A 27,353-nucleotide genomic window follows, 5' to 3' on the forward strand; every position below is an offset into this window, starting at 1 on the left:
CACCGAAAGCCGTGATAGATTAACGTCAGGTATAGGTTAGGGAGCACCCACGGTTCACGCCATTTACGCATGTAATCAACCTCTGTACTTATTGCTAGCGTGTCCTTGATGTCACGTACATTAAACTTTATACTCGACGCCATGACTAGCTATGATATATGCTGCAAGTCAAGTATGCTGCAAAAGGCTGACAGCACCCGCTAAGACGCTACCAATATCAAACGTCTCCACCGTATGCATGTCTATCTCTGACAGCAGGTCCTAAGAATAATCAATCGGTCCTAGCCGCAAGGACTTGTTATCAGAACGTCCCAAGATAACTATGCAACGAAGCGTACCGCGCGCATGCGAGTGTGAGACGGCTATGCCGAGAGCGAATGTCGCTGATGCAGTACCATAGCACGGAGGGACACAATTCTGTCTCGTGCGGGGCGGTTATTGCGGCCGCGACGGTGCTATCGCAGGCGGCGCGTGAGACTTGCAGGTTTTTAAAATCGGTCCGGAATGGACCTCTTGATTGAGGTAGAACGGCGCGAGGAGCGCGGCCTTGTCGATGCGTAAGCTTTGAACCATCTCATCTATGCCGGTATAGCCTGAACTCTCGACAACTACAGCCCCCTCCATCGGATGCGCTACCTTTGATGTGCAACAGCTGGCCAAGAGGAATGGTATTGCTACCCTGGGTGTGCGAGTCGTCGAAGAAAGACTGCCAAGCACTTGGAACTCGCGGCAAGAAAGTCTCCGCTCCTTGCCCGTCCCGCAATCCATCTGGAAGAAACACCTGCCAAGCGTCGTCGTAAGCACCGAAAGAACCTTTCGGCTTTGCTTATCATCAACCCTGTTCGCTCCGTCGCGCTCCGGCTTCCAGGGCAAAGGAGCATCTCGTGGCTCTTGGCTGAATGATTTGACGTCCAAGTCTCACGGTACTGGTTGTTCCGGACCTGGTTAAGAAGACATGTTGTTATCTCTTGACGTGGAGAAGCTCGAAATTATACGCTGTTGCAGCGTCATATATAACGGTCTCGATGTAAATGCCCAATAAAGCTTGCTAATATCAAGCACACATGTAACGTGAAGTCCATCGAGTATTGAACCACCGAAACTGCCAATCTTAAGACTGCCAAACGGACCTACGAGTCCCCGATACGAAAATACAACAGTGTAACGACGTACTCCCATGATGACCTCAGGTTCGACTGGGTACGTTCGATGTTGGCTCTCGATCCGTCGGATCATCTACTTATGACGGCGTAAGGGCTAATAATAAATAATGTTGTGGTGTAAAGCCTTCCTCTTCAATCCTTCAGGCACACTCTTAGAAACCTATTTGGTTTGTACCCGCGGATGTACATTGTAGAGCACAACATTATAAGGATGATTCTATGTGTAAGTAGGCTGTCGATCAAATGTTTTGTCCATTATATATACGCTAGATCTCGTCTTCCAATAGCTCGATACTCAGCAGAACACTGTCGACTCCATTACTCCTCCTTGCCATTAAAATAATTGGATATAAACAGACAAAACACGCCATCGCAACGGCATCGCACAACTTGAACCCAAGTCCAACCATTCCAATTTCCAAAATGTACGCTATCACTCCTATCCTCCTCCTCGCCAGTCTCTTCAGCACCTCGCTGGCTGCCGACATCTACATCCAAGGCAGGCATTTCGGCGGCGACGACCGGATCCAGATCGGCAATACCAACTGCGGGCAGGATGTCTACCACTACTCCGACATCACCTGCGATGGCAACGCCAGAATGCATCTCGGCAGCGTCGTACCCCATGACTGCAAGGCCGATGCTCCAGGCAACACATACACAAACATTGTAGCGTCGGGCAAGTGTAAGGCACACCTTGGAAACTTTTATCAGCAGGATGACGATGCGGATGATAACGAGGAGGATTATGAAGACTTTCTTGAGAGTGATGATGACACCAATGAGGACTGAGTTATGGTTAAAGGTACCGAAGATGATAAGTGGTGTTCAGGCAGTACCGGGTAGTTTGGTTCCTACGCGGTAGCAAAAACTCCTTTTTAGTCGAAAACATACTCTCTTACTCGATCCAACGTAAAGTATCTCTGTGACTGTAACAATGGGTTTATAAAGCTCACTCGCACGTAACATTTCAGGGCTTGTTGAGAAGTACAGCACAGACAGTCCTGTGAGCATCCAATATCAATACGACGTAGTACCGAACTCGATATATGAGAACGCACTCGGGTCCCAATACCTATGTATATCTTCCACGGCTAGATTCCGGGATCAACTCCGATTCGAATGGCTTTGAAAACCTGCAGCGTGCGAAGGCTTCTTCTGGCGTCTAGTATCCATTTGTCACCAGATCGCCAGCATCGCTCCAACTCTACCGCTGGCATATTGAATGGTCAATTCCTTGCGATGCCGTGAAATTGCGTGTGGAGTGCTGTAATATGGAGGACAGGAGGTTTTATGATCGCCTGTGCAGCGTATGACGCGTTGTGGTACGACATACTTCTAATGTCCAGTATACGAAGTCTGGTGTCACTGTAATAAGCGCCTGAATATGTACTAAGGTAAGGCATTATTCAAGGACGACAGAGTATAGACGTTTTATTGACGACGAGTTACGTAAGTCTACGGTGATCATTCGCCTAACTCTCGTACAAAACGTTTGCGGCTGTCCAGCTCCCAGGGGATGACAATCAAAGCCCTTGTCAAAATAGGCGAGTCGATACATGTGGCACTCCACAAATTACCAAGCGCGTCGTATACTCATGTAGAGCCCCCAAAGTGGTTCTTTGTGGCTTCTTTTCGATAAACAGTTATTTGTTCATGGGACTACAAAAGCTGCATGTTGGGTCGGACCCAGAGGCAGGTTTTTTTCAAAAGCCCTGATAGAGTATTACGAGCAGTCTACAGCACAATGCTCTACTCTACCCTTATTTCCCTGCTACTACTGGGTGTAAGCACTACAGAGGCCCGACCTCCTACACTGGTGCAGCTATCACGCCGCGAACACGAGACGTGCTACTCGGAAACAGACATCTGGTGCTGTACCAAGAACAAACCTCTTAATAGCCTGACAGACTGCTATACCGATGATGACGAGGATTGGGTAAAAAGGCGATGTAGTTCGTGGGTCGAGTGGTATCTAGTATGTTGTACGGAGGATGAAGATGAAGTGAGTTCTCCAACTATTGCGTAAAACTGCGAGAATACGAGCTGACTATGAGGTAGAATGCGACCCCTGGTGCTTTGATCTGTTCAGATGTGGATTATGATCACGACGATGACGACGACGATGATGATGATGATGATGATGATGGCGACGATGATGACGATGATGACGACGACGACGACGATGACGATGATAAGGCTTAGAAGGAGCTGCAGCAGCACTGATGTCAAGATGCAGAAAGAGTATGTATGATGTTAAGCAAACTCATCCTTACAATTTCGCTTGACTGTCTGTCCAACTCAAGATGTATTCATTGGAAAAGCCATCAGTAGCACAAAGAAAACTCTCGTATTCTCTAACACGTCCCTTCCGATGGCGCCTTTCTCGGTTCTTATATCGCATAATTGCCCAAATATGCATACACCAAGACTTACACACCCATTTCCCACACCATAACCTTCAAGATCTACAGCCATGTACTTCGTCCCTTTTGTTGTCTTGTTGCAGATCGTCGTATGCACCTGCACCACATCCCTCCTGAACAATCGAGCCTCAAAACCAAGATGTCCTACCCACGACAGCACCTCACTGTGGTGCTGCGTGGAAGAAAGAGACAGTGATAGAACATACTACTGCTGGACACAGCCAGATCCACATGCTCTGGAGCGACTTTGCGCAACTTCGGATGCGTGGGAGTTGCAATGCTGTAGTCGACCTGATGTATGTGATCTCGAGACTACTACTGCAACAATATATACTGATAGCTATATCATCAGCCTACGGACAGCGTCCTTGACTGCTCGAGTGTATGTGATGATGACGATACCGAATATTCTAAGGATGGGGACAAAGAGTAAGAGAGAAGAGCTTTCAAGACATAATACCATCGGAGAGACAGATTATCTACCTAGACCGCCCTGCTATCAGACTTGAAATTCATTATAATGTATAGGAAGACTCACATTATACCCACAATCTAGCTCAAAACCAAAAAGACTCTATGAGGGTCCTCAGCATACCCAGCAACAAGAGTAGTGATTGGTCGATAATACGCTACTAACCCAATCAGGAAAGCTACCCTAATCATCCAGCGTCATCGATCCATGCCAATGTTGCGAGATAACCACCAAGCTACCCAGTCTGCCATTTTAGTGGCTGTGCAAATACCGAATTCTTCCGTTTTTACAGTCCTCTGATGGGCTATGCTTCCGTATACTGCCTTCACCTTCGACAATATGGTCGCGCTCTCGAATTTATCTCTGTGGCTAGGCCTCGGAGCGGCCGTGGAAGCGGCAGGGAAAGGAGATACCCATATGCCTATAGTTGCGCAGAGTAGGGGTCAGACGGTAATGGTGGGGAACGATGCATATTACATTCCTGCTGCGCCGGAGGTGTGTTGTTTTCTTCGAGATGAGGGTCACTGAGTGGGTTGGACTGATGGATACGAAGTTAGTGTTTCCAGCTCCTGACGCACTCGGGGTTGACTTTGAGGACGCATATGTTCCTGTTACATTGATTCATGAGGAGCATGTACAGAATTACCAAAAGACGATTGAGCGGTTTGGGAATGAAGATGATGTGTGGACGACAGCGTTTGCGGACTTGACGATTGTTCACTCGCCAGATTTGTGTCACCAGAACGGGTCTGCGGGGATCGATTCCTTTCTCGTTCCGCTGAATGTACAGCAACTGAGTGATCTTTCGGAAGGGCCATATTTCCTCATGGCAGGAGCAAGGAACTGGAAGATATACAAAGCGTTCCGGCTGTACAACGACCACAATTTCTCATTCTATTACGGCGTCATAGATGAAGGAAGCGGGAAATTTAGCACCCTGCCCGCAACACACCCATTCACAGACGGTTCCGCCACCATCGCGGTACCATCTCGACTATACTATGCAGCTCCATCATCCGAGAAGCCCCTTAACGGCGTCCGCATCGGCCTGAAAGACATCTACGACCTCGCCGGTCTCAAGACGAGCATGGGCAACAAAGCCTGGTTCCACCTGTATCCACCTGTCAACACCATCGCATACTCAGTCCAACGCCTCATCGACCTGGGCGGTATCATCGTCGGCAAAACACGCACCAGTCAGTTCGCAAACGGCGAAGCCCCAACGATCGACTGGGTCGACTACCACGACGCCTTCAACCCTCGTGGTGATGGCTACCTGGACCCCAGCTCTTCATCCGCAGGCGCTGGATCCGCAGAGGCATCGTACCCCTGGATTGACATGAACATCGGCTCCGACACCGGCGGCTCTGTGCGAGCGCCCGCGGGTGTCAGCGGTGTATACGGGAACCGTCCAAGCCAGGACGCACTGGATACATCAGGCGTCGTGATACTCTCGCCTGAAATGGACACACTGGCATTCGTCGCGCGTTCTGCCTCTCAGTTCGCTGCTTGGGGCAAGGCATGGTATGCCGCAAACCCGCTCTTCAAATCCTACCCTGCCCTCCCATCAACACTGCTATACCCACTCGACACACCTGATATAAACACAACGGCCTATCCCAGCCCAGGTTTCTTTCCCTCAACTAACATCTCTGCCCCCCTATACGAAGCCTTCGTCGTCGCGCTCGAGCGCCTCCTAAACACCACCCGCACTCCAATCGACATCTACACCTCCTATAAACAGACCTCCGGCACAAACCTCTACCCGCCCGACCACGTCGGTGAGGTATGGAGCAAACTGACCACATACGCCCAATCACGCCTCGTCTTCCCGGCCTTCTTCCGTGACTACGCCGCCGCACACGACGGCGACAGACCCCATCTTGACCCACCAGTCGCACGCAACTATGCGTTCGGACTGAACCAGACCGACGCCGACGCTGCGCGGATCCGCGCGTCAAAGGCTGTGTTCCAGGACTGGGTGCGCACGCGTCTGCTCAAGTCTGACTTCTCGTCTGCTTCGTGCTCGGATGCTGTCTTGGTGAGTCCACTCGTGCAGGGCGTGCCGTCGAGTCGCGAGACGTATGGCGTGGAACGGCCAAGTGGCGAGGATGTTTACTTGGGATGGAACAAATACGGTATTGCGCAGTTGGCCGGGGTGCCGGAGGTAGTGATACCACTTGGGAGTGTGGATTTTGAGAGTCCGGTGACGGGAACGGTCAAGAAAGCGCCGGTCGCGGTGAGTTTGTTAGCAGGATACGGGTGTGACTTCATGCTGTTTGATTTGGTGGAAAGGTTGGCGCAGGAAGGGGCCGTGGTGGCGGAAGTGAGGACTGGAGAAGACTTGTAAGCGATACGACGCTGATTACTTGGGTAATTGAAAGTGACAATGGTCAGATGTCGTTTCTGATCTATATAGATACGCTATGTGGGTAAGAAGACGGCCGAGTGTGACGGGTTGTGAACCTCATATATATATGATATCTGAAAATAAGTGATTTCTCGGGATTGAAAGCAGGAGGCATCACGGGGGGTAATGAGCCGGAGCAAGAAATGTGATAGAGATACCTGTCAAGTGACACTGGAGGCCCAACAGGAGCAAGTCCTCGTTTAAGGCGGGCAAATTGATAATCACGGGCAGATGTTCTCACCACATTGGGTGCTGATAATACTTACGATATTGTTAGTCGTCCTATAGTTCTGTACTGACATCGATTTAGACATCTCTAGGTGTTCTATTACGTTCCCTGTTTTAACGAGCTTCTTCAAATCTTTACTTAGGCTACACAAAAGGCCGCAGTGACTCGAAACGTCCTATTCTTCCGTGCTAGAGGTTCTGTTGATTTCAAAAAATTCCCGATAGGTGTACATGAGTGTTGCTGTATTCGATGAACCTCTGGTCGTATGATTGAATTGTATCTAAGCCCAGATAGGCCCAGCACTGTGAACTGCTGTGCTAACGAGCTCACAGATACTAGTCGAGCTTTATAGAACTTTAAAGTTTTCGTGAGATGTCCGGAATCGCGATCATATAAGGATGAAGAGACATTGGAGCAGCATCAAACTTCTTAGTATAATAATTCCGACTTTGTAAAGACGTCAGTCAAAGACGTCGTTTATGGCTTGAAGGTTCGCATTTTTCTATTCGCGTACAGTGATTCACTATCTTTGTACCTGCTCAAGGGCGCATAATCCGTGGATCTGGCCATTATACTTAACAATTCGTTGCGAATACTTGGGATTTCATCAATCCGGTGTCAGATACTACCCAAGGTTCTATTTGTGGGCTTAAAGATAGTTAGTCAATGTTTGGTTTACGGGGTCAGAGGACGTACGGATGCCTTCGGTCGGAACAGGCACAATATTAGTGATCTCTGCTGCCTTTGGAGCAGTATTGTCGATCGGCCTCATCATTGGGAAGGTTAAGACTTCCTTGATGCTGTAGTGATTCGTCAAGAACATAACCAGTCGGTCAATACCCATGCCAAAACCTCCTGTTGGCGGGAGACCGTCTATAAAATATTAGCTTTCCAAATAAGTAGCGTAGGGAGAATATTGACTTGCATTCTAGAGACTCGCAGAAAGTCTCATCGATCAATTGTGCTTCATCATCTCCTTGGTCCTTCTGGTTTGCTTGCTCCTCGAATCTTAATCTCTGGTCAAAAGGATCGTTTAACTCCGTATAAGCATTCACAATCTCTTTTTTGCAAACAAACGCCTCGAAGCGTTCGCAGAGCCCTTTCTCGGATCGATGGTATTTGGCCAGCGGCGACATCATCTGTGGGTGACCCATGATGAAAGTTGGGTTGATGCAATCTTCCTCAATGTACTCACCCACCAAAGCATCGAGCATGCGAGCATTCGTTAGTGGCGGGGTACACTCAAGACCAGCCTTCTTGATAACGCCTCTGAGAAAATCATTGGTGTTCTTGTCATGTAGCGTTTCTCCAGGAGGAAATTGAACATCTAGCTTCTCCTCGAGAGTCTTGATCATATGCACTTTCTTCCACGGAGCTTCCCAGTTGACAGTATATTCTTCCCCGTGTTGAGTAACAAACTTGGTAACATAGCCGCCAGTGATATACTTGACCAGCGAAGATACGAGTTCCTCTGTTCGACGCATCATCACGTTGTAGTCAGCGAAGGCTTCGTAGAATTCAATGGTGGTGAACTCGGGGTTGTGAGTAAGATCAATGCCTTCGTTACGGAACTGACGGCCTATCTCGTACACTCGTTCCATACCCCCAACGATCAATTGCTTGAGGTATAGCTCCGGAGCGACACGCATGTACAAATCCTGGTCCAAGTCGTTGTGGAAAGTCTTGAAAGGTCGAGCTGTAGCGCCACCAGCGATCTGGTTCATCATTGGGGTCTCGACCTCAATAAAACCATGCTCGTCGAAGTACTTGCGGATGTATGTGACCATTCTTGCCCGAGTGATGAAAGTCTGTCGGACATTATCGTTCATAATTAGATCAAGGTGCTTACGTCGGTGGCGCTCTTCCATGTCTTCGAATTTGCTGTCCTTGCGAGTTCCAGGGAGGAGATGCAGACAAGGCGAAAGAAGCCTGACCTCAGTTGCGAATATGCTTAATTCACCTTCCTCAGTCTGTCTACTGGCAGGATTCGTCCTCCCAGGGTACCCGATGATCTCAACGATATCGCCTCGTCGCAAGTGTTCATGTTGCTTGGCGAAGTCACCCTTGGCGAATTCCTTCTGACACATGACTTGGACTTGAATTCCTTGAGAGCGGATGTCGTAGAAGACTAGGTTGGAACCAGCTGATCTCATGGTATAGATTCTGGCGCCGATGCGCATTTCCTTCGGAGCGCGCAACACTGGGTGCCATGATGAGCTCACATTCTCCAGGACGGTCTCGCCTTGTGCATCTCTTAATATCGAGTCATGTCCGTTTAATACCTCGCTACTGTGAATGTATGTCTGAACTGGGAACGCTGATTGGAGCTTCTCAAGTGTGATGAGCTTGTAGAATTCTACAGGCTTGTCGCCATCAACATCCACAACCTCCCAATATTCTGCAGGGGTACTGTCCGGTTCCGCAACTTCTTCGGGTGCCTCGGTCTTCTCATCCTCCTTCTGCCTATTCTTCGCGATGGCTGCCTTTTTCTCAAGGGCCTCCTTGCGCTTCTTCTCGATGGCCTCTCTTCTCTTCTTTTCTGACTCCGTCTCTTCTCTAACAAGCTTGAGAGACCCCTGCTGGTTGCCAGGCTTCACGTCAAAAATGAGACCACTCTTCTTGACCTTCTTGCCTGCATCAAGTGATACTAAGTATTTGTGCTCTCCTCGTTGTCCACTAGAAACCTTGGCTGCTTTGATGAACCTCAGAGGTGCCTGGATCGCGCCAGCTGCAGCCTCTAACGCTGGAAGTAGGCTCTTGTTGGGGTGGTCTACGGCCAATCCGCCAGCTTTTGCCTTCGCGGCCGCATCTTCCGGGCTGATCGAGGTACATTTTTCATAACCCTGTACGCGTTGAACGAACAAGGAGCGCCCTGCCTCGGGAGTATAGCTTGCTGCCTTGGTGGATTCCCCGAAAGTGCTGTAAAAGTCGAAGAGGTCTTGGTTGCGAACATCGACTTCGTGTGGGTAGGGATTGGGCTCGTGTGACTCGCGCAGCTTGTTGATCGTCCGACTTCTGATTTCGAAATATTGCTATCAGACAGTAAATATCAATTTGAAAATGTGATCGGAATGCATCACATTCGGGTTCAGGTCTGCCTCATTGACGGCGCCAGCAGCTTTCTTAGCAGCAGGCTTTGGTGGGGCAGTAGCAGCCTTCTCAGCCTTCTTCTTTTCGTTCTCCCGCTGCTTCTGTCTCTTCTTCACTGTAGATCTGAAGTTAGACAAAGCCTACTGGAATTTCGGTAGACTTCTCACATTCACTCTTGGAGACACGCTCCCCTGTAACCTCGTCGAGCAGTAGCTTGGGAGCACCTTCAGCAGCAGACTCGCCAGTATTTCCTGTGACACTGCTAACCACAGCCTCCACTGCGTTCTTGACAGATTCGGCCATGATTGTTAGTCGATTAAGGAGTCAGGAATTCTGATCTCGAGAGGTATTTGACTTGCGACAACTGACTAACTCATACTACCTTCGAGTCATCACAATAGCACCCGCACAAAATTGTTCGGCACCCGGAGAAACCTAGCTGCCGTGCCCCTCCTAAGGCCCCTCACCAGGAGATGACGGCTAGCCTCATATATACTGCGGCTGGGATGCAGATTACGTAGTTGCGTGCGGGTAATTAGTGGAGTCTGCCCGCCACAGAGCGTCAATCGTGTTCTAGTTGGCTGCCTGAGGCTCCTCACCCGGAAAGGGATGGTTATTTATATGAAGTTGAACCACGCATGGATATATATACGTGGAGCTCTTATCACTTACGTCTCATAAATTGGAACATTATCCATCTCAACTCTCCCGGCATATATTCACTCCTATGTACCATACGTATTGACGCTATCGTATTCTGTCCATGATCCATCACATATTCGTCACATGTTTGTCAGACAGCCTACCTCCACACATATCCATCGGTGTCACACTCCTCCCTGACTGACCACTCATGTCGATACAATGAGCGATTTCGATAATTAGGATGCGACGAACAACCACGGCGCCATGATGGAGATTCACCACGGCACAGCACGAGACCTTGACGCCCAATGCGACCACGAATACGTCCACACCCTGTTCAGAGGCCCCAGAGCACCGCCGTCTCAGACTTCCCTTCATACATCTAATCCCAGCGACGACCCTCCAAGTTACGTGGGTGACTTGAAGGAACACCGCGATTTCCTAATTGACTTTGATGCTCCTGGCCCTGCTTCTGCTCCGCCGCATTCGCCCACGACCACGGGCAGCACCTCCCTGTCAGCATCATGGGATGAGTATGCGGCCTTTTCACTCTTTCAACTACCACGAGAACTTCGAGATTTTATCTACGGGCACGCTCTAACCCCATCGAACCATCGTGTTCTGGTTGAGATCGACCGCGACCTGTCACCCCAACCCGGCTACAACCGAAGTCCCCACAAGAGGTGGGATCCAAAGATTTGCTACGAACGTCGACCTCGAGAGTATCTCAGTCCGGCATTGCTACGCACATGCAAGAACGTCTACAGAGAGGCGCTTCCGATACTATACTCTAGCGCCATCTTTTACCCAGTTAACAACCAAGCGCTGTTACCCCTATTCCTCGAGCGACAAGGAGCACTCGCTCGGCGTTCCATACGATATATGCGTATCGCCACAACTTTCTCGCTGCCCTTGTCTCAAAATCGCTTCCACTGGGCCGTCACCTGTGCGCAGGTTGGCAGTCTAGCTTCTACACTGAAAAAAGTCGAAGTCTTGTATACAAGCAAGCCCTCAGAACGACCGTGTCTGCTTGGCTCCGGATCAGATACCGAGGCGCTGATGAAGCCTATTATCAAGCCATTGTGTAAGATACAGTGTCCGAAGGTCATCGTATTCTCACCAGTCGACATTTCGGAGGCCCAATCTGCTATCGAGGAACGATTTGAAGGCTTGATGAGGACTGGTCACGAACTGGTAGCTCGAGATAAGAAGGGAGCAATAGAGCGTGGCGATGCTAATGAGATGGAGAAGCTCTGCAAGGAGTGGGACATAGCCAGTGATGTCAGTTCTTTGGATGGATCAGACTGGGAGGACGTCAAGAAGGACTTTGACAAGACTCACAACACAGAGTCCGACTAGTGTCGTGCCTTTTTTGAACCAATCAGTTATCGCTTTCCGAAGTCTCCGAAGAAAAGAAGACAGATGTCGATTTATTTTATTTCCATATTATGCGACAAAGTTTCCGTTCCCGAAGTTTCCATCGTGAATCTGGACGTCAATCCTGAATCCCTCCGCGGTCGGTTTGCTGGACCTAATTGGCAGCTGAGCTCGCCGGAGCTTCTTGATATGTAACTAGACTGGCGCTAAATCATGATACCGGATGCGGAAATTTTTTTCTGACTTCGGCCGGGTAGCTGATTTAATTCGTTGGCGCCAAAAAGTTCATCAGATCCACAGGAAACACTGACTCAACGTGGCAGTTCTGACGATGACATGCAGCTATATAAGATACAGATTTCTGGTCGACTGATGATGTCCCCTCTAAATCCCATATCTCAAGGACAAACTCAACGGAGTCAAACAGACCACGCCATCAGTCCCAGATATCACAATCTAATACACCAAGCCTCACTCTCACCACTACCCTCAATCGACTCACTAGATTCCAACCTCCACTATGCCCCCAACCATTCACTGCATCCGTCACGCCCAAGGCTACCACAACCTCTCCACCGATAACTACATCCTCCCGGACCCCGACCTCACCCCCCATGGCATGTCCCAATGCACAGCACTCTCAAACTCCTTCCCACACATGCCTCAGATTGACCTCATCGTTGCCTCCCCCATCCGCCGCACCCTGTACACCGCGCTACACACCTTCGCCCCCATCATCGCCTCACGCGGCACCCCAATCATCGCGCTGCCCGAGCTCCAAGAAACCTCCGACCTGCCTTGCGACACCGGCTCCGCGCCCGCGGCCCTGGCAGCCGAATTCGCAGCCCACCCCAGCGTCGATCTCAGCCTCGTCCGCGACGGCTGGAATCTCAAGCACGGCGGTGCGATGGCGAGTCCCGACGCTGGAAGCATCATTTTGCGCGCACGGCGCGCAAAGGCCTGGCTTAGACAGCGACCTGAGGCGCATATCGCCGTTGTCACACACGGTGGGTATCTACACTACTTCACGGACGATTGGGCGGGCATTGATGACTTTACGGCCGGCACAGCGTGGCGGAACTGTGACTTTCGGACTTATGTGTTTGTGCGACCTGAGGGGGTGGAGCAGAGGATTGAGGAGACGGCGGAGAGTAGGGCGCGGAGAGGAGATGCTGGGAAGGAAGTGCTTGGAGTGGAGGAGAATAGGGTGCGGAGGAGTGAGGTTGTTGTGCAGTGGATCAGGTTGGGACATATTACCGCACCAGGGGATGGGGTTGGGAAGGTTGAGAGGGAGATTCTGGAGGATGTTTTGAGGCCTGGGGCGGAGCTGGAAAAGATGCCTACTGCGTCATTGTGAGTGGGATGATCGTAGACAGAGGACTGATGGCGCAACATTCCGTTTGCGAGATGCAACTCGAGTGGAGGCAGATTATCGTAGGTAATTCATAGAAGTTGTCGTTCTCGGATAGATATCATAGGAAAGATCTTAGCTCAGAGAGTTACTTGTAGAACACATGACTTCATACGGGTTACAGTAGAATGAACACGCCAATCGCCAGCGAATCCTGAGAACAGTATTGCAATCACCTGAGCAAGCAAAATTGTTATTGCTATTCCATACCTGTGGATCGTTTCTATTGTGCTAACCACACCACTGCCTGAAAAAGGGTTGATGTCTCACACATGCCTATGTGTGCTGGCCCAAACGTCTAGACCTCCCTTGATATCTGAACCATGGTGTCCTACATCTCATCCAAAGGATCCGTTCCTGAGTCCTTGGCAGCCCATGTTCGATACTCCATCCCTCTGTCAGATTCCAGTTCACTACAGTAGGCTCTTGATGACCTGCCCGGCCTCCCATCCCTCACCGCCTTCCAATTTCACCCAACTATTCACATGTCCAACTTCCACGCAGATCATGTTCTTCCAGCCATCAGCTGGTGCGAAGTCTTTCATTCCGGCAGCCTTCTCTTTGCTTGGATTCCAAATCACCGTGTCCGGGAAGTTGTCCCGTACCACGTCGAAGCGGGGCTTATTGTCTATGAGCACGGAAGTTGTATCTTGCGGGATCGACGCGTATACGCGGTCAACTTCGCCGGAGATACTGAGAGAGGCATTGGACTCAGTGTGAGTGGTTGCGTTGAGGACTTTGTCGGTGTAAGAGACGTCCATGAGGCCGGTTATGCTTGTTTTGGAGATGTCCTATATCCGTCAGCGACTGCGATACCGCAACTGTAGAGCAAGCGGAAGCCTACCGCAATTCTCAGGTAGGTGTGCAGCAACACCTGAAACTCAAAGGTCCCACTACCTTCATTCCGAACGTTCAGACTGGTGTGCAGCCCAATTTTTGTCAGCGTGACGCTGTACACAAGCCCGAATTCGTGTGGCCAGGCTTTCTTGAACTCATCGCTGAGGTTCGCGTTCGAGAGACCAAAGTCAAGCTTCACGCCACCATCACCCGCGGCTGTGGCGCCCGGAGGAGACTCGGACGTTGATTTACCCAGGTATTCCCAACGCGAGTTGCGTGCAAATCCGTGCTGTGGAAGAGAGGATGTTGCGTGGTCGGAGGGCGGGGGACCAAAGACCTGAAAATTATCAGATATGTGCCCTGTCTCTGAGTTTTCACTCTTTGCTAAGCAACGGTCATGAGGCCTGAAGAGCGACGTACAGGAAACACGACTGGAATACCCCCGCGCACTGGCTTACTCCCGTCCAAGCTTGCCTTCTCGCTCAACCACATGTTATCAGACCCGTCCGCATTCTTCCAGCTTGTGACAGTGGCACCATATAACAGTACAGAAACGCTTTCGCCTGAGGGCAGCTTCGCGGTGACGGTAGAGTTGTCTTGGGCGATATCGACAATGGGCTGCGGGGCAGAAGAGGGCTTAGGAGCATCGATTGGGCCGGGTTTCTTGGGGCGGTCAACCATGACTGATGATACGGAGGTGAATATGGGTGGAATGTATGATCGTAGAAGGCACTTGAGAGGGCGGATGAAGTTAGAGAAAAGTGGAAGTTGAGAGAGGTTGAAAGGCCAAGATTATGTACTGTAGTGGCACAGGATAGACATATAAAATAGCGGGGCAGCGTTTCTGACCTCACCGTAACACTTTCTGACGCCAGCGAGATTCTGGGTTAGCTGCGGCATGTGTTTTACGAATTCTGTAGTGGTACGATTTAATTGTCTTGTATGGGCGGCCTATAGTGCTCTAGGAATGCAAAGAAGTGGCAGACTGCGGCGACGAGGAGCTCTATAGGCTCCGCCGTCTTTGAACTGATCACATTCATCTGAAACGGCGGCTAACGACATCCACGACTTCGCTTCCAATACTTCATAAGGCGAATTGGGCCATCATCGGGATGTCTTGTACAGGCTGTCCATGCTATACAAACTGCCACTTCACCAAACACCTGTTGCTACGCCGCCTAAACCCATGGTTTCAAACACCCAACGAGCGCCACTCGTAACAAACAATACAGGAAAACTATTCCAAGTCCTGCTCGCCCCGCTCACTCGCCCGAAACCCTTCTCTTCGAATGGCAGCCATTAAGCTGTCCGCCTCGTGATATTCTTCCATTGATCCAAATGCGTAACTCTTGAGATCGGTAAGCATGCTTTTCAGTCGATCTATAATGCTCTTCGGCCGCAAGATCGGGCGCTGCCTCTGTGAGCTTGAGGCAGCTGAGTTCGCTTCCACCTCTACATGACCTAGTGCCTGATCTGAGCTACGCTTACGCGTCTTCTCGTGTTGCGGCGTGACCTGGACGTGACTCAACCGTCTTGACTCTGATGCCGTTGACTCTACTACTGATGGCGGCTGTGATGGGACCTCGCTGGACCCGTCAGACGTCAGATCAAGGGCAGCTTCAAGTTGCGACGAGGTGAGTTCGGTCATCTGTTTGCGTGGACGTCCAGGGCCGCGTCTGCGTTGCGTTTGCGATGATTGGGAGTCGTTCGCAAGTCCTGTGCCCTGCCCTCTCTTAGGTCTTTTCGACGCGGCAGTATTGATGACACCTTCTCCACTTTTGCGCTTGCGAGATGCTCTCGTACTGGACGCAGATGCATCTTCTACCTGCGAAGAGCTAGGCGCTGCGAAACTGTCCTCAATCTGGCTCAAGCGCTCCTCGTCCGTTTCTGTCTCAGCCTCTGCTTTGAAGGCCAAAGGTACAGATGACTCGTTCTCACGCCTGATGGTCACCTCCTCAGCGACAACAGCTGTATCAAGCTCGGGCGATGCGTCGACAAATTCCGCTTCATCAATATCGTTGTGTTCGAGACATTCGGTTGGGGCATCTACGAACACATCGCTAAAAGTCGTGGGAACGGGCGGTTGAGGACTTTGGCGTTCCTTGCGCGACGTTATCTCGTTATTAATTTGTGCATTAAGAAGGATGTCCGCATCTGAGCTAGTAACATCGGGCATTGTATCATCAAGTCCTTGATCGAACTCTCCGTCAGGAAGGTCAGCTTCTTCGTCTTCAAATGGAGCGAGACCATGGGCTTCAAGGGTGGAGTCGTTCTCCCCGATGTCAATCATGTCTTCACGTTCTTTGTGGTTGTGGGATCGATGCATAAAACGGTCCTGGGCGAAATCGCTTGAAGAATGAAGAACCAATTTACTGATTCTCGGTACAGGTGACTTCGGTGGCGATGAAGGAAGCTCCGTGGCCATCCTCCTTTGGCGTCCGGAACTCGTAGAACGAGACCTTTGTCCGGGCACAGGTGTTGGCGAAGATCCTACAAACACTTGGGCTTCAAGCTTCGCGGTAGGAGTTTCCTTTCGCGCTGGAGGGGTATTGACGACTCTTTTAGGCCGATTCCTGGGAAGTATATTCAATCGAGAGTTATCAGGGCTCGCCTCACTTAGTGGTATCGATATTGCTGTACTGATGTCGGGAAACATCATAGCTGCTTCTTGCCTTTGCTTTGCCAGCACCTCTTTCTGATTTTCCGTCAAGAGTTGAGAGCTAGCATCGTTTCCGCCTAAAGGCGACGAATCAATTGCTGCAAATTGTAGCTGCGAGTCCTCGTGACGAAGGCGACCTTTTGATGCCTTCCGGACAGGGGTGCGACTGTGAGTTCGCATGGGGGATACTTTTGGAGAATGTCTTGAGAACGCTGGTGATCTAGTCACAGCTAGATTCCTATTCTTCTTGTTAGGGCTTACTGGCGAGCTCATCAGAGAGTCGTCTTGGGAGTCTAGGAAAGATAGGGGGACTATGTCCTCGTCGGCGCTGATGTCTGGAAAAGATGGAACTTCGATGTCAAGAACTCGTCGCAGCCTTTCAATGACGGGCACTAATGGGCTTGGATAAGCAAGTGTGTCCTGTTTTCCAAACGTGTCGTTCCAAAATTCCACAGTAGCATTGACGATCTCGCGTCGACTACTAGAGAACCCAGCTATTAATAGAATGTCCAGAGCAGCGAGTGTTGCTGTGTTTTTCTGTGGCAACGCCCTGAATGTTAAAATTACAGTTCGCCACAGAGCAATGACCTATATGCAATTAGCTCATGATCCTGATACTTTCGCGCCTATATGACCGCTAGTTCTCATCTGGCTCGATGTAAAAGACGAGACAAGCGTACCTCGTTAACAATATCACGACTGTCAGCACTGCTGTTGACAAGGCGGCGATCCTTATCTTGGATCCAAACACTGAGAGAATCCTGATTCTTCCGCAGGAACAGTCCTGCCAGAGACTGAGGACAGGTCTCGATGGCCTTACGAAGTTCATGTATGACCGATTGCACCGTTTTCTTGTTGATAGAGTCAAGACTGTTGTAGGCCAGAACAAGCGCGAGGTGCACCATAGTGTATACACTATGATACGGATCGAAGTCTGAGTTGCGGTGGAGATGACTTGAAGAAGTACCCAGCGCTTCATGGCTCTGTCGTAGAGCACGCTGGCTTTTGGGATGGCGATTATACTTGAGAATCATTGTAGCCATGTGGAGAAAAGTAACTCTAGTCAGAGAGCTTTTGTTTGGAGCCAAAGCTGACATAGGCTCTGAAACAGCGATTGTAACTCCCGCATCTCCAGAGTCGCGTGCCACAGTCTCAGAAAATGCTTCGTAGAGATCTTCCCAAGCTGGTTGCAACTGCACGTCATCCTGATCCACACCCGCCGACAGAATTTCGACAATGAAAGCGAAAGACTTGCCCGGAACAGAGATACCATCTGGAGGTGAACGCAACGTTGTTGACGTTAGATCCGCGAGGTAATGCCACAGGGCCTGACTGATGGGTCTTCCCTTAGCCAAAGGCATCATGATACTTGTGCAATCCCGGAGAAGCTGAACTTTAGCTTGTTTCATGTTCCTTGAGTTCAGACAGGTAGCTATCATTCGTTGTATCACCGCAAGGCGACTCTGGTCCCCTATGCTGTCAGGCCCAACTCTTAGGATCGACTCGAGAAGGGATAGCAATGGCGAGTGTAGCGAAACCTGGAGCCGGGACCGGTGGGAAGGTGTCGGAGCTGCTTCAAAGTCTGCCTCGCCATTCCGAGACAACAATCGCTCGCTGAAGTACAGAGGACCAAGACTTGTCATTGCAGATGAGATGAGGAATCCGAATTTTTCCATCCACATGTCGCCATTGCGTCGGTGGTTTGAAAGCGATTCAGGGTAATCATTCCAGAAGCTATGAAACATGTTCGTGACGTGCGCAATAGCATCTTTCAGCTCCATTGAGACTGTGACCTCTTTAACACCTGCTTCAGCCAGTGCTTGCGTAAACGAGAGCCACATATCCTTGACGGAAGTCGATTTGTTGATAGTTGGTTCCCATGGACCGCTATTTAAGCAAAGGCGAATGGGTTGGAGGACCAGCGCAATATTCTGTCTGATCCACTTCGAGTCAAGATGGGGAAGGTCTTCGAGGGTCGCTGATGATGGGGTTTCGAATACTTTGCCTTCGTTCCAGAACTTGATCTGCCCACGCATCAAGAGTCTATGAAGAACCTGGGTTATCACTGAAGCGTCGAGACCAAATTCACCGTCAGTAGGAAAAGCCATTTCGCTCACAAAGTTTCGCCATGAATGACAGTGGGATTGAGTCGGTAGGCCTGGCCGCAAGGAGTAATATAGCAAAGTAGCGTACGCCATTGTGGCATGGGTCCGGCCGTTAGAAGTGGTCTTCTCCGTCTTGTCATCTTGAAACCAAACGCTGATGACCTTACGAAGGAGATTTGCCATGCTATCAGACACACCGTCTCTCAGGATCACGACGTACACAAAGCGATTCCACGCAAGAACAGCCTGCTTTCGTACATTATCCTCTGAGTTCTTGAGTACTTTTTCGAACACCCGTAGCCATGACTTTAGATGGCGCCAGGTGTCAAGATGCCCCGGTCTTTCTTTCATAAGTAATACCACGATAGACCATATTTGAGGGACCTGGAAGGCTTCTTCTTGTTTTGCGGCCATCTGAGTCAGGCGTGCCACGATGTAATTAATATAAGACTTCCCGACCTTTGATTCGTGGTCGAGAATAGCCGAAGTTGCGATATGAGTATGCTTCAGAGATGAGAATTCCTTGGCAGCAAGAAGGCCGACATCAATAGCCCGTGACCGTATTTCTTTGATGCTGCTGACCATTGCGTGAAAGACATTTTCGAGCCAGGGTGTCAGTCTGCTGGCCATAGACTGGGGCGATTGCAGAATCAATCGTCTGTATACATGGAGACGCACGATGACCATTGAGTTGCCTTTTACTCTATCATGAATCGGATTCAGGATTTCCAGAAGCCTCTCGACTCTCTTGTCTGTCATGATGTGAGATGGAAACTTTTGGTGTCCTACCAAATTCAAATAGTGATTGGTGAACGCTTTGGGTGCATTTGAATCTGCCAGTATGGCGATGGCACGCTCAACAACAAACTCTCGAAAGTCATCGTCCATTGCGTTCGCTGCTTGTGGGATGTGGAGCAGAGCAACAGTGAATTTGATGGCCTGTGTTACCACAGTCATGTTCATGACACCTTCGGATCCCATGTCTCGCTCAATGTACCCTAGAAGTGTAGGTATTCTTTCGACTAGAGCCTTCACACCCCCAGGGACCTCCTCATAGTGTTTCAAGGCGCCCTGGAGTACAACATAGGCATCTCCACGTGCATCTCTGCCCTCTTCAGCTAGCTGATCGATCACAGCTTGCAGCATTTTCTCCACGCTTTCGAAGTCGTGAGCACTCTGTGCAGCGGCAGGAGCAATGTTCTTTGTGTTCTCAACCAGCGGACTTGGCTCAGACGCTTTTAGTATAGATTTGAGCGGGGTTCCTGCTCGAGGTAGAGCTCTCAGATTAGAGGCGTTAGGATGATTGTGGTATGTACTCCATCCAGAGATCTCGACGCGTTTCCGCCTCTTATTGCTGTTCGAAATATGATCACCGCCAGAGGAAGGAGGAGTGAATTGTAAAGTCTGGGCAGTAACATCCATAGAGCGGGTACCGCTCGATTGTTTGATGTCAAAGTTGTCCTCGAGAAGTTCGATTGCTTTATCGAGCTCTACATCTATGTCGGGTTGGGGACTGGTGTCTCGTGGTGGAGTCGGTGGTCGTGCTTGAAGGGAACTAAATCGCGAATTACTGGAAGAAATGGACATGGCTGCAACTCCAACACAGATTAGAAGCAAAAAGAAAGACAACGGTCATGAATGCATCGTGTGTGTCCCGAGACAGCGAGAGGATGCAGAGAGTATCCACGGAGATATTCGAGGACGACGGCCTCTAGCGCTGAAGCGATATACTTCCACTTTACGCGGATTAGTACGCGCTTTCGTAGAACGCGATTTATTGGAACGCGTCAAAATGCTCCCCAGCCTCACCAACCTTACCAGCCACATAAGACACGTGACATAGAAATTCATCTTTGGAAGGCTATCGCTCTGTAATTCCTTTTTAGCCTAGTGGTCTAATAAGTTCCATTTCATTTCGTACCGGGCATGGTGGCAAGCAAAATATCTGACCGAACTGTTGCTTGGTCGGACTATCGATGACGGAATCTCTATCTATACAGGGAAACGGATTCTGTTTCTAGTATATACAATATCTACCTCATGCGCTGCTAAGTGTGTAGACGCTTCTCTCATTGCCATTAGACTAGAGCAAGGCCTCGTACAAGGATATGTGATAGCATAAACCCGACTTTGATACAGCTCACCACGTCGCAAACGCGAACTCAACACCGTCTCTTTCTGAAAGGTGGTCCTGGCGCCAGGTCGTGCGCTACGCTTAGAATCTGGGGAAACCAGGGTCATCGGCCGGTAGCCCTCCCTGGAAGGACCTGCAAGTGGGAAATATACGGTAGCCCTTCGTCATGCATCTCCCTTTTGCCAGCAGCGTTCTCATGACAAAGCCTGTATCCACTGAACAATGTTTGGACAGGAGACAGAGTCACGCGCCGTGACAGCTCTGTATGCTACTCGTCACATGCGCCACCCTTGACTTTGTTGCAGGCCTCATCGGCTGCCTTGCTGGAAATTCTGACCCTGGACATTGCGCCTGGCTGAGGGCTGATTAGCGAGAGAACGCCTCAATGAAAGATGGATGATGGGCCTTGAGGAATCCTTTTAACTACTCGTGTTAAATCAACTTGATATCCCATCTGTGTAATACGGTGTTCGTGCGGGGCATTGCTCTCCCAGATTTGCACTGTGTCCACTAGTCAGTCCCACCGCCTCCTCGCTGCCCGTACTGATGGGCATTCGCCGCCCCAGTCGTTTCAGGGCTCTCGCAACTGTTCCTCAAACTTACCCAGCCAATGTTGCGATGGCCTCCATGATTGAAATGAAGTCCAGTAGCGGACAGGGTGAGTCGTAGTCTCAGGCGCGGCTGTGCGTTGCGGGAGTTGGGTTGCTAATGATGCAATATTCTAGATAAATTGCAGGAGGTAACGGAGATGCTAAATATGCTGCGCGCCGACCTCACCGAGATGAATCTTCTACCACAACGTGAGATACATAGACATATGTAGCCCTTTGTACTACAAGCTGATAAGTGGCCTGGCGTAGAGAGAAATGAAGCATTGGAGAAGCTCAAGGTTCACGGCCGGTCCGTTGAAAACGCCGATCCAATATTCACCAAAGAGGTACGTATACTTATGTACTCCGCAACGTTGCGCATGATTCTGACGCTTTGCAATAATAGGGCATCGATACGCTGTGTCGACACGGCTTTCATAGCCCATCTACTACGACTTCCCGCGAAGCTCTCCGCTGCCTAGCCAATGCTCTACTCCTACAGACCGAAACCCGCCAAATATTCGTTGATTTGGGATTCTCAGAGAAAGTCTGCGAACTTCTGAAAGTTAGTTCACAAGAAAGTCAAAAATTCATATTCAATGGAACTCACAAAGTACAGAGCGACAACCGCGACGATGAGTTCCTCGCATCCCGCATACTATTCCTCACAACTTATGGGACGAATCTGGATTTTGAAAAACTCATGAGAGATAGTCAGTTGGCCGAGACAATAAACCAGAATATAGCACGACATTCGAAACGGTATCCCAAGTCAGGGCGACGCGCTTCTTCTATAGCGTCCCCGATGGAAGACATGGCGTTGTCCGAAACATTGAAACTGATGTTCAATATCACCAACTTCTACCCTGACTTGGCCGAGATGTTTTCGAAATCGATCGCGCATATCTTCAAGATACTTTTTCGCACTCGTATTCCAACTCCGCCCTTGCATCCGCCTGTATGTTACCTCGTCAACGCATTGATGAATCTCGACCTAGAGGGAAAGAAAGGAAGCCAGCCACTCGCCGTTAATCCGGTGTTTCCAAAATTTGATCAGAAGCTCAACGCGGAGCACCTGATCAAAATTCTCGATATGGCCATCACTCAGTATCCGGAAAAGGAGCTAGATACAGTTGCAGCACCTGTACTGGTACTTATCCGGAGAGTGTACGAGTTCGCTCCAGACACTGTCAAACGATATATGCAGTGTTTATTATTACCAACGGATGAGGAGAGAAACATGCCTCTCGGGCAATCTGACACACTTTCTTCCCGGCTATTACGACTATCAACTTGCCCTTCCACTCCGAACCTTCGAGAGTCTATATCTGCTATGTTTTTTGAAATTTCTGGTAAAGATGCGTCAACATTTGTCAAAAATGTTGGCTACGGCTTTGCCTCAGGCTTCTTAATGAGCCACAATATTGCAGTACCTGAGAACGCATCAGACGCTTTCAGTAGCCAAACGGAGGGTACACCAATCAACCCGATTACCGGGCAGCGTCTTGATGCGGAAGCCATCGAGACTGGACCAGAGATGACTGAAGAGGAAAAGGAAAGGGAAGCAGAAAAATTGTTCGTCCTCTTCGAAAGGTCTGTAACTTCGATCTCCGATTCATTCGAATCAATATATCGTTTGCGCATACTAATATGTACACAGATTGAAGAAAACGGGTGTCATGAATGTGAGAAATCCCGTGGAGCAAGCTGTACAAGAAGGCCGATTCGAGGAATTGGATTGAGATTCAGCTCTCTTCAGACTCTCTTGTGCCTAGGCAGCATTCGGCGATTGAGGCGAAGCATGGCTTAAGGTTCCGGCAGCTGCAGGCGTTGGTACGGCATTGGCGGCGTTTCGTTCATCTATCACTTGTACTATATATTATATATGTACGAGACGCGTCGAGAAATTGCGCTGAGACAAGCAATCGACAAGATTGGAGGTGGTAGTGCTGAATTCCTCCGTTAGAGTTGTTGTGTACGTTGGTGTTATGTGTCTAGGTAGTGTAGTCACGCCGGTGCCGAAAAGCTAGTTAGCATGGATAACCCTTGATGCGGCATGGGAAAGATCCAAGTCAGAGTTGCCTTCTTGCCAAAATAAACCTCAAAACACTGCGCTTGGTCCGCATACGGACGAGTCATCGTCGCCATGCTAACATCTTCATTTGGAAGGGTTTCTGGAGAGGTTTGCACTCTACTATATTCCCTGACCTACGCACGCGACTCCAAGTGATGGCAGAGACCCCACCGCAGCGCAACCTTTCTCTGGTACCCTACTTACCTGCAGAATCGCGGCAGATCGTTTTGTAAGTATCATCTGTATATGCGCTGGGAGTTTTTGAACTTTGGCTGTAGCATTGGACTGACATTGTTCATCTCTCTAGGCGCCATGGCTCAGCAGTTGTCGTGTTTGATCAGCGATCAAAACAGCTCTCGTTGAGAGATGCTTCTCGATCTGATGCCGTGGAGCTTTCCGACTGTCCATACTGCCATCGGCCCTTACGAGAAGAACCCGATCCAGAAGTGTATCACGATAACGAGCATGAAGCCGATACCACACCTGCGCCGGGATTTGTCAATCCAGAGTACTTCCGCATGCTCCAGTCCAGCGCGCCGGGCTCTACCACTTCAACACGTCCACCTTCACCAGTTAAGAGGATCAGGCAACCAGTGGTGGAGAGCGATGACTACACGAGAACGCCCCCTGCTGAAGCTGAATTCATTGGAAGTGCGCCTGCACCCCAAACTACTCCAGCGTCACAAAATATCTCCACGGAAGCTTTTAGTCAAGGCTATTTCAAAACGTTCTTTGTCGAGGAGAAAGAGCTTGGACGAGGTGGAAAAGGTGTAGTCCTATTGGTTCGACATGTTCTTGATGGTGTCTCTTTGGGGCATTTTGCTTGCAAGCGAGTGCCTGTCGGTGACGATCACGAATGGCTTCGCAAGGTTCTGATTGAGGTACAAGTGCTACAAAATCTTTCACATCAGAACCTAGTCTCATATCGGCATATCTGGCTTGAAGATTGGCAGCTCTCGTCATTTGGTCCCAGAGTTCCCTGCGCCTTTATTCTGCAGCAATACTGTAACGCTGGTGATCTCTACAAATACATCGCTGGGCCCACTAAAACCACTCTTTCTCCACAAGAACTCAAAGACCGTAGAAGGCGACATTCAAAGGGCCAATTAGAGTTTCCTCTGGACTCTACTGTACCTAAAAGATTGACTTTCGACGAGATCGTGAGCTTTACAAGAGACATTACTGCGGGTCTGCACCATCTTCATACGAACCGTTACATACATCGCGATCTCAAGCCCAGTAATTGTCTACTGCAGCGCACCGGTCTGCAATCATATAAAGTGCTGCTAAGTGACTTTGGAGAGGTCCAGTTGGTCAATGTCGACCGCAAGTCGACTGGAGCGACAGGCACAATTTCATATTGTGCCCCAGAAGTGCTCCGGCGTGACCTAAGCTCCGGAGCCCTTGGCAACTTCACAACGAAATCTGATATCTTCTCACTTGGGATGATCGTACACTTCATGTGTTTCAGTAGATTGCCTTATCGCAACGCCGACGGTCTGGATGAAGACAATGAAGATGTCGATCAACTGAAAGCGGAAATCGTTGAATGGGCTGGTTTTGAAGAGGATCACAAGAACTCAAGAGCATTGCCAGAACTTTTATTCAAGTTTCTGAAAAGGTTGCTCTCTCTTGAGCCAGCACAACGACCAAATACGTTGGAAATTCTCAAACAATTCAATCGCGGTACAAGCGCAGATGAACTCCCTGACTTTTCCGGATCTTTTGTAGCGGAGGACATGGAACCTCGCATCTCGTCTGTAGATAGCCCAACAGGTCCAAGTCGTCAAAGTTCTGCACGAAAAACACCGACAAGGTCAACATTTGTCAGACCAGGACCGTCTAAGCTGCGGCATTCCACCGTAGAGCCTTCAAGATCGCCAAGTCCACCTTCAGATAACTCTGTCGCCGATAGTACCACATGTGGACCGGAAAATTCGGGAGTTGTCCTTCGTACTCATAAAGCAACGTCTCGCGCAACCTCACCGCACCTGCCCGACGAGGGCCCACAGCGACTTTTGCTCCCTCCACCACCTACTTTCACTGGACGAATCTACCGTTTCCTCGAGATACCTATCGTGGTGTTCATTCTGAAGACCTCGCTATTCCTTGCAAAAGCTGTTTCAATCCTAAATCCGTGCTCGACGCTGAGCCCGAACCCTTGGGTCACTTATCCGTTACTTTGTGTAGCGGCCCTTGATTTCTCGTTCCTCAAACCACATGATGGGACGTCCTTTGGTATTCTCAATGGATCGTTAGTCCTTTTAGGTGTACATGTCGCTGCTCTCGTGGTTGCGACCTACTTTGGTCTTCTGTGTAGTATCAGACTGCCAATCTGGCATGAAGGTCCCATGTACACCGACGACATGTAGTTAGGAAGTGAACCCAACTCTCCATGAGTCTTCAGCAACCTCTATTCTCCTCCTGTCTCTGTCACAGCAGGGCTGTATCACGCACGGAACTCTAGGCTGGTCAACCGCACGTCGGCCTTCAAGATTCGGGTCGTAGCGTACCATACTTGAGTCACCATTTTTTTCAGACGGGCGCAACCGACACACGAGATACCAGCCTGCATATTTCCAGAAGCCATGATGCAACCCAATCATACGGCTCCAGACGATCGGCTTGACCTGTCTTAAATTGCTTGACTTGTGGCATGAAAAACATTATATGCTGCATGCACGTAAGCGTATCTTGCTGGTCCAGCTTCAATGATGGACGTGATGACCAAGATGAGTCCCAATAACACCTGGTTCTATATCTCAACGCACTTGTGGGTTATTGCAGACTCTATGTAAGGTATGTGAAACCTAGCAACACTATCAGGGGGGATATCAGAACGGGAGTTCACGCAAGGATACATTTACTAAGACATAAAACTGAGTACAAAAAGTGATCAGGAGTACTAGTCGAAAAGGGGAAAGTGCGATATGTAAGACGCAGCCTGGAGTCACCTAGAGATGGAAGTAACTCAAAGTCGACTGAAGATACGGAAGTGGTTTCCAGCTCAATCTGTGTCATTGGTCAGCGTCCACTAGGTGGCTGACGCTGAGCTTGATTCAGTCCACAGGTAGAGCACACTATGGATTGGCAAAGTGTCTCTTCATATCCTCATCTATGATATTTAGCCGTTGCTGATATCTTGTGCTCTACCTTTGTGGTGACTGTCAGTCGTCTTCTGACTCTAAACACGAACGTGGAACAGAGTCAGTACGTTATACTCACAATCGAATGCTCTTGCCTATTTCCTCGCAGGGACGGGGCTATGGAATTTCGTTCTTGAGAGGGATTCGTTTAATGAGGTCAAACGGCGGTGTCTACAGCATCAGTATGTTGGCCTCCACGTTGGTATTATTACTTTTTTGTGGTGACCTGCATGCAGTCTGACGGAACAATTCTTTCAAGACCGCCAGCAGCCACCATGGAACATCGGCGTCTTCTGGAAGATGTAAGGTTGCAGCTGTATGCTTCGATACGATACTATGTCTTCCTTGAGCCTAGTTATACACGTGCAAGAATAGCGCAGATTCCGCAGAAGGGTTAGTTTTGCGCATTATGTGCAGATGGCACAAATACACGTGATGAGAACTTATGCATTGTGCAGTAAAGGAGAAATGTGGCCCAGAATCAGACAAGTCGGGAGTGTCGGCCGAGTCATTCACATCGGCATGCCGAACTGCTAGAACGACGCCCGGCTGGAACCATCCTCAAAGACTCGACCACACAGTACG

The 27,353-nt window shown here is 49.7% G+C and overlaps 11 protein-coding genes across 11 annotated transcripts; 8 read left to right on the forward strand and 3 right to left on the reverse strand.

The window, feature by feature from the left end:
- The first annotated feature begins 1,312 nt into the window (after positions 1–1,312).
- EJ05DRAFT_474215 (uncharacterized protein) lies at positions 1,313–2,006 on the forward strand. Its single transcript, XM_033743559.1, has 2 exons — positions 1,313–1,386; positions 1,521–2,006. The coding sequence occupies exon 2, from the start codon at positions 1,587–1,589 to the stop codon at positions 1,953–1,955; it is 369 nt and encodes a 122-aa protein (XP_033602776.1). The 5' UTR covers positions 1,313–1,386; positions 1,521–1,586; the 3' UTR covers positions 1,956–2,006.
- A 620-nt stretch (positions 2,007–2,626) lies between these two features.
- On the forward strand, positions 2,627–3,316 carry EJ05DRAFT_474217 (uncharacterized protein). The gene has a single exon (XM_033743560.1). It carries the CDS (start codon positions 2,911–2,913, stop codon positions 3,190–3,192), a length of 282 nt encoding a protein of 93 aa, XP_033602777.1. The 5' UTR covers positions 2,627–2,910; the 3' UTR covers positions 3,193–3,316.
- A 99-nt stretch (positions 3,317–3,415) lies between these two features.
- On the forward strand, positions 3,416–4,312 carry EJ05DRAFT_279673 (uncharacterized protein). Its single transcript, XM_033740434.1, has one exon. The coding sequence runs from the start codon at positions 3,640–3,642 to the stop codon at positions 4,096–4,098; it is 459 nt and encodes a 152-aa protein (XP_033602778.1). The 5' UTR covers positions 3,416–3,639; the 3' UTR covers positions 4,099–4,312.
- Positions 4,313–4,350: 38 nt separating this feature from the next.
- Positions 4,351–6,694, forward strand: EJ05DRAFT_508874 (amidase signature enzyme). The gene is made up of 2 exons (XM_033748048.1): positions 4,351–4,556; positions 4,615–6,694. Exons 1-2 carry the CDS (start codon positions 4,368–4,370, stop codon positions 6,409–6,411), a joined length of 1,986 nt encoding a protein of 661 aa, XP_033602779.1. The 5' UTR covers positions 4,351–4,367; the 3' UTR covers positions 6,412–6,694.
- A 180-nt stretch (positions 6,695–6,874) lies between these two features.
- On the reverse strand, positions 6,875–10,187 carry EJ05DRAFT_279698 (lysyl-tRNA synthetase). Its single transcript, XM_033740435.1, has 5 exons — positions 9,958–10,187; positions 9,781–9,905; positions 7,626–9,732; positions 7,397–7,573; positions 6,875–7,348 (listed from the first exon to the last, which is right to left on the reverse strand). The coding sequence occupies exons 1-5, from the start codon at positions 10,091–10,093 to the stop codon at positions 7,338–7,340; spliced, it is 2,556 nt and encodes an 851-aa protein (XP_033602780.1). The 5' UTR covers positions 10,094–10,187; the 3' UTR covers positions 6,875–7,337.
- Positions 10,188–10,617: 430 nt separating this feature from the next.
- EJ05DRAFT_279797 (uncharacterized protein) lies at positions 10,618–12,063 on the forward strand. Its single transcript, XM_033740436.1, has one exon. The coding sequence runs from the start codon at positions 10,700–10,702 to the stop codon at positions 11,792–11,794; it is 1,095 nt and encodes a 364-aa protein (XP_033602781.1). The 5' UTR covers positions 10,618–10,699; the 3' UTR covers positions 11,795–12,063.
- Positions 12,064–12,137: 74 nt separating this feature from the next.
- Positions 12,138–13,169, forward strand: EJ05DRAFT_536453 (phosphoglycerate mutase-like protein; the record flags this gene model as incomplete). The annotated part of the gene is made up of 1 exon (XM_033749314.1): positions 12,138–13,169. The coding sequence occupies exon 1, from the start codon at positions 12,333–12,335 to the stop codon at positions 13,167–13,169; it is 837 nt and encodes a 278-aa protein (XP_033602782.1). The 5' UTR covers positions 12,138–12,332.
- Positions 13,170–13,266: 97 nt separating this feature from the next.
- EJ05DRAFT_474219 (galactose mutarotase-like protein) lies at positions 13,267–14,820 on the reverse strand. The gene is made up of 3 exons (XM_033743561.1): positions 14,481–14,820; positions 14,068–14,397; positions 13,267–14,014 (listed from the first exon to the last, which is right to left on the reverse strand). The coding sequence occupies exons 1-3, from the start codon at positions 14,739–14,741 to the stop codon at positions 13,637–13,639; spliced, it is 969 nt and encodes a 322-aa protein (XP_033602783.1). The 5' UTR covers positions 14,742–14,820; the 3' UTR covers positions 13,267–13,636.
- Positions 14,821–15,297: 477 nt separating this feature from the next.
- EJ05DRAFT_498292 (uncharacterized protein) lies at positions 15,298–20,411 on the reverse strand (the record flags this gene model as incomplete). The annotated part of the gene is made up of 2 exons (XM_033746662.1): positions 15,298–17,307; positions 17,400–20,411. 2 exons carry the CDS (start codon positions 20,409–20,411, stop codon positions 15,298–15,300), a joined length of 5,022 nt encoding a protein of 1,673 aa, XP_033602784.1.
- Positions 20,412–21,147: 736 nt separating this feature from the next.
- On the forward strand, positions 21,148–23,633 carry EJ05DRAFT_474220 (uncharacterized protein). The gene is made up of 6 exons (XM_033743562.1): positions 21,148–21,616; positions 21,684–21,758; positions 21,819–21,895; positions 21,955–22,113; positions 22,168–23,141; positions 23,209–23,633. The coding sequence occupies exons 1-6, from the start codon at positions 21,505–21,507 to the stop codon at positions 23,288–23,290; spliced, it is 1,479 nt and encodes a 492-aa protein (XP_033602785.1). The 5' UTR covers positions 21,148–21,504; the 3' UTR covers positions 23,291–23,633.
- A 144-nt stretch (positions 23,634–23,777) lies between these two features.
- On the forward strand, positions 23,778–25,994 carry EJ05DRAFT_492103 (kinase-like protein; the record flags this gene model as incomplete). The annotated part of the gene is made up of 2 exons (XM_033746020.1): positions 23,778–23,851; positions 23,930–25,994. The coding sequence occupies 2 exons, from the start codon at positions 23,778–23,780 to the stop codon at positions 25,992–25,994; spliced, it is 2,139 nt and encodes a 712-aa protein (XP_033602786.1).
- Between the last annotated feature and the right edge of the window lie 1,359 nt (positions 25,995–27,353).

Source organism: Pseudovirgaria hyperparasitica (genome assembly GCF_010093815.1).
Source record: "Pseudovirgaria hyperparasitica strain CBS 121739 unplaced genomic scaffold EJ05scaffold_4, whole genome shotgun sequence".
Classification (NCBI taxonomy): Eukaryota; Fungi; Ascomycota; class Dothideomycetes; order Acrospermales; family Acrospermaceae; genus Pseudovirgaria; species Pseudovirgaria hyperparasitica.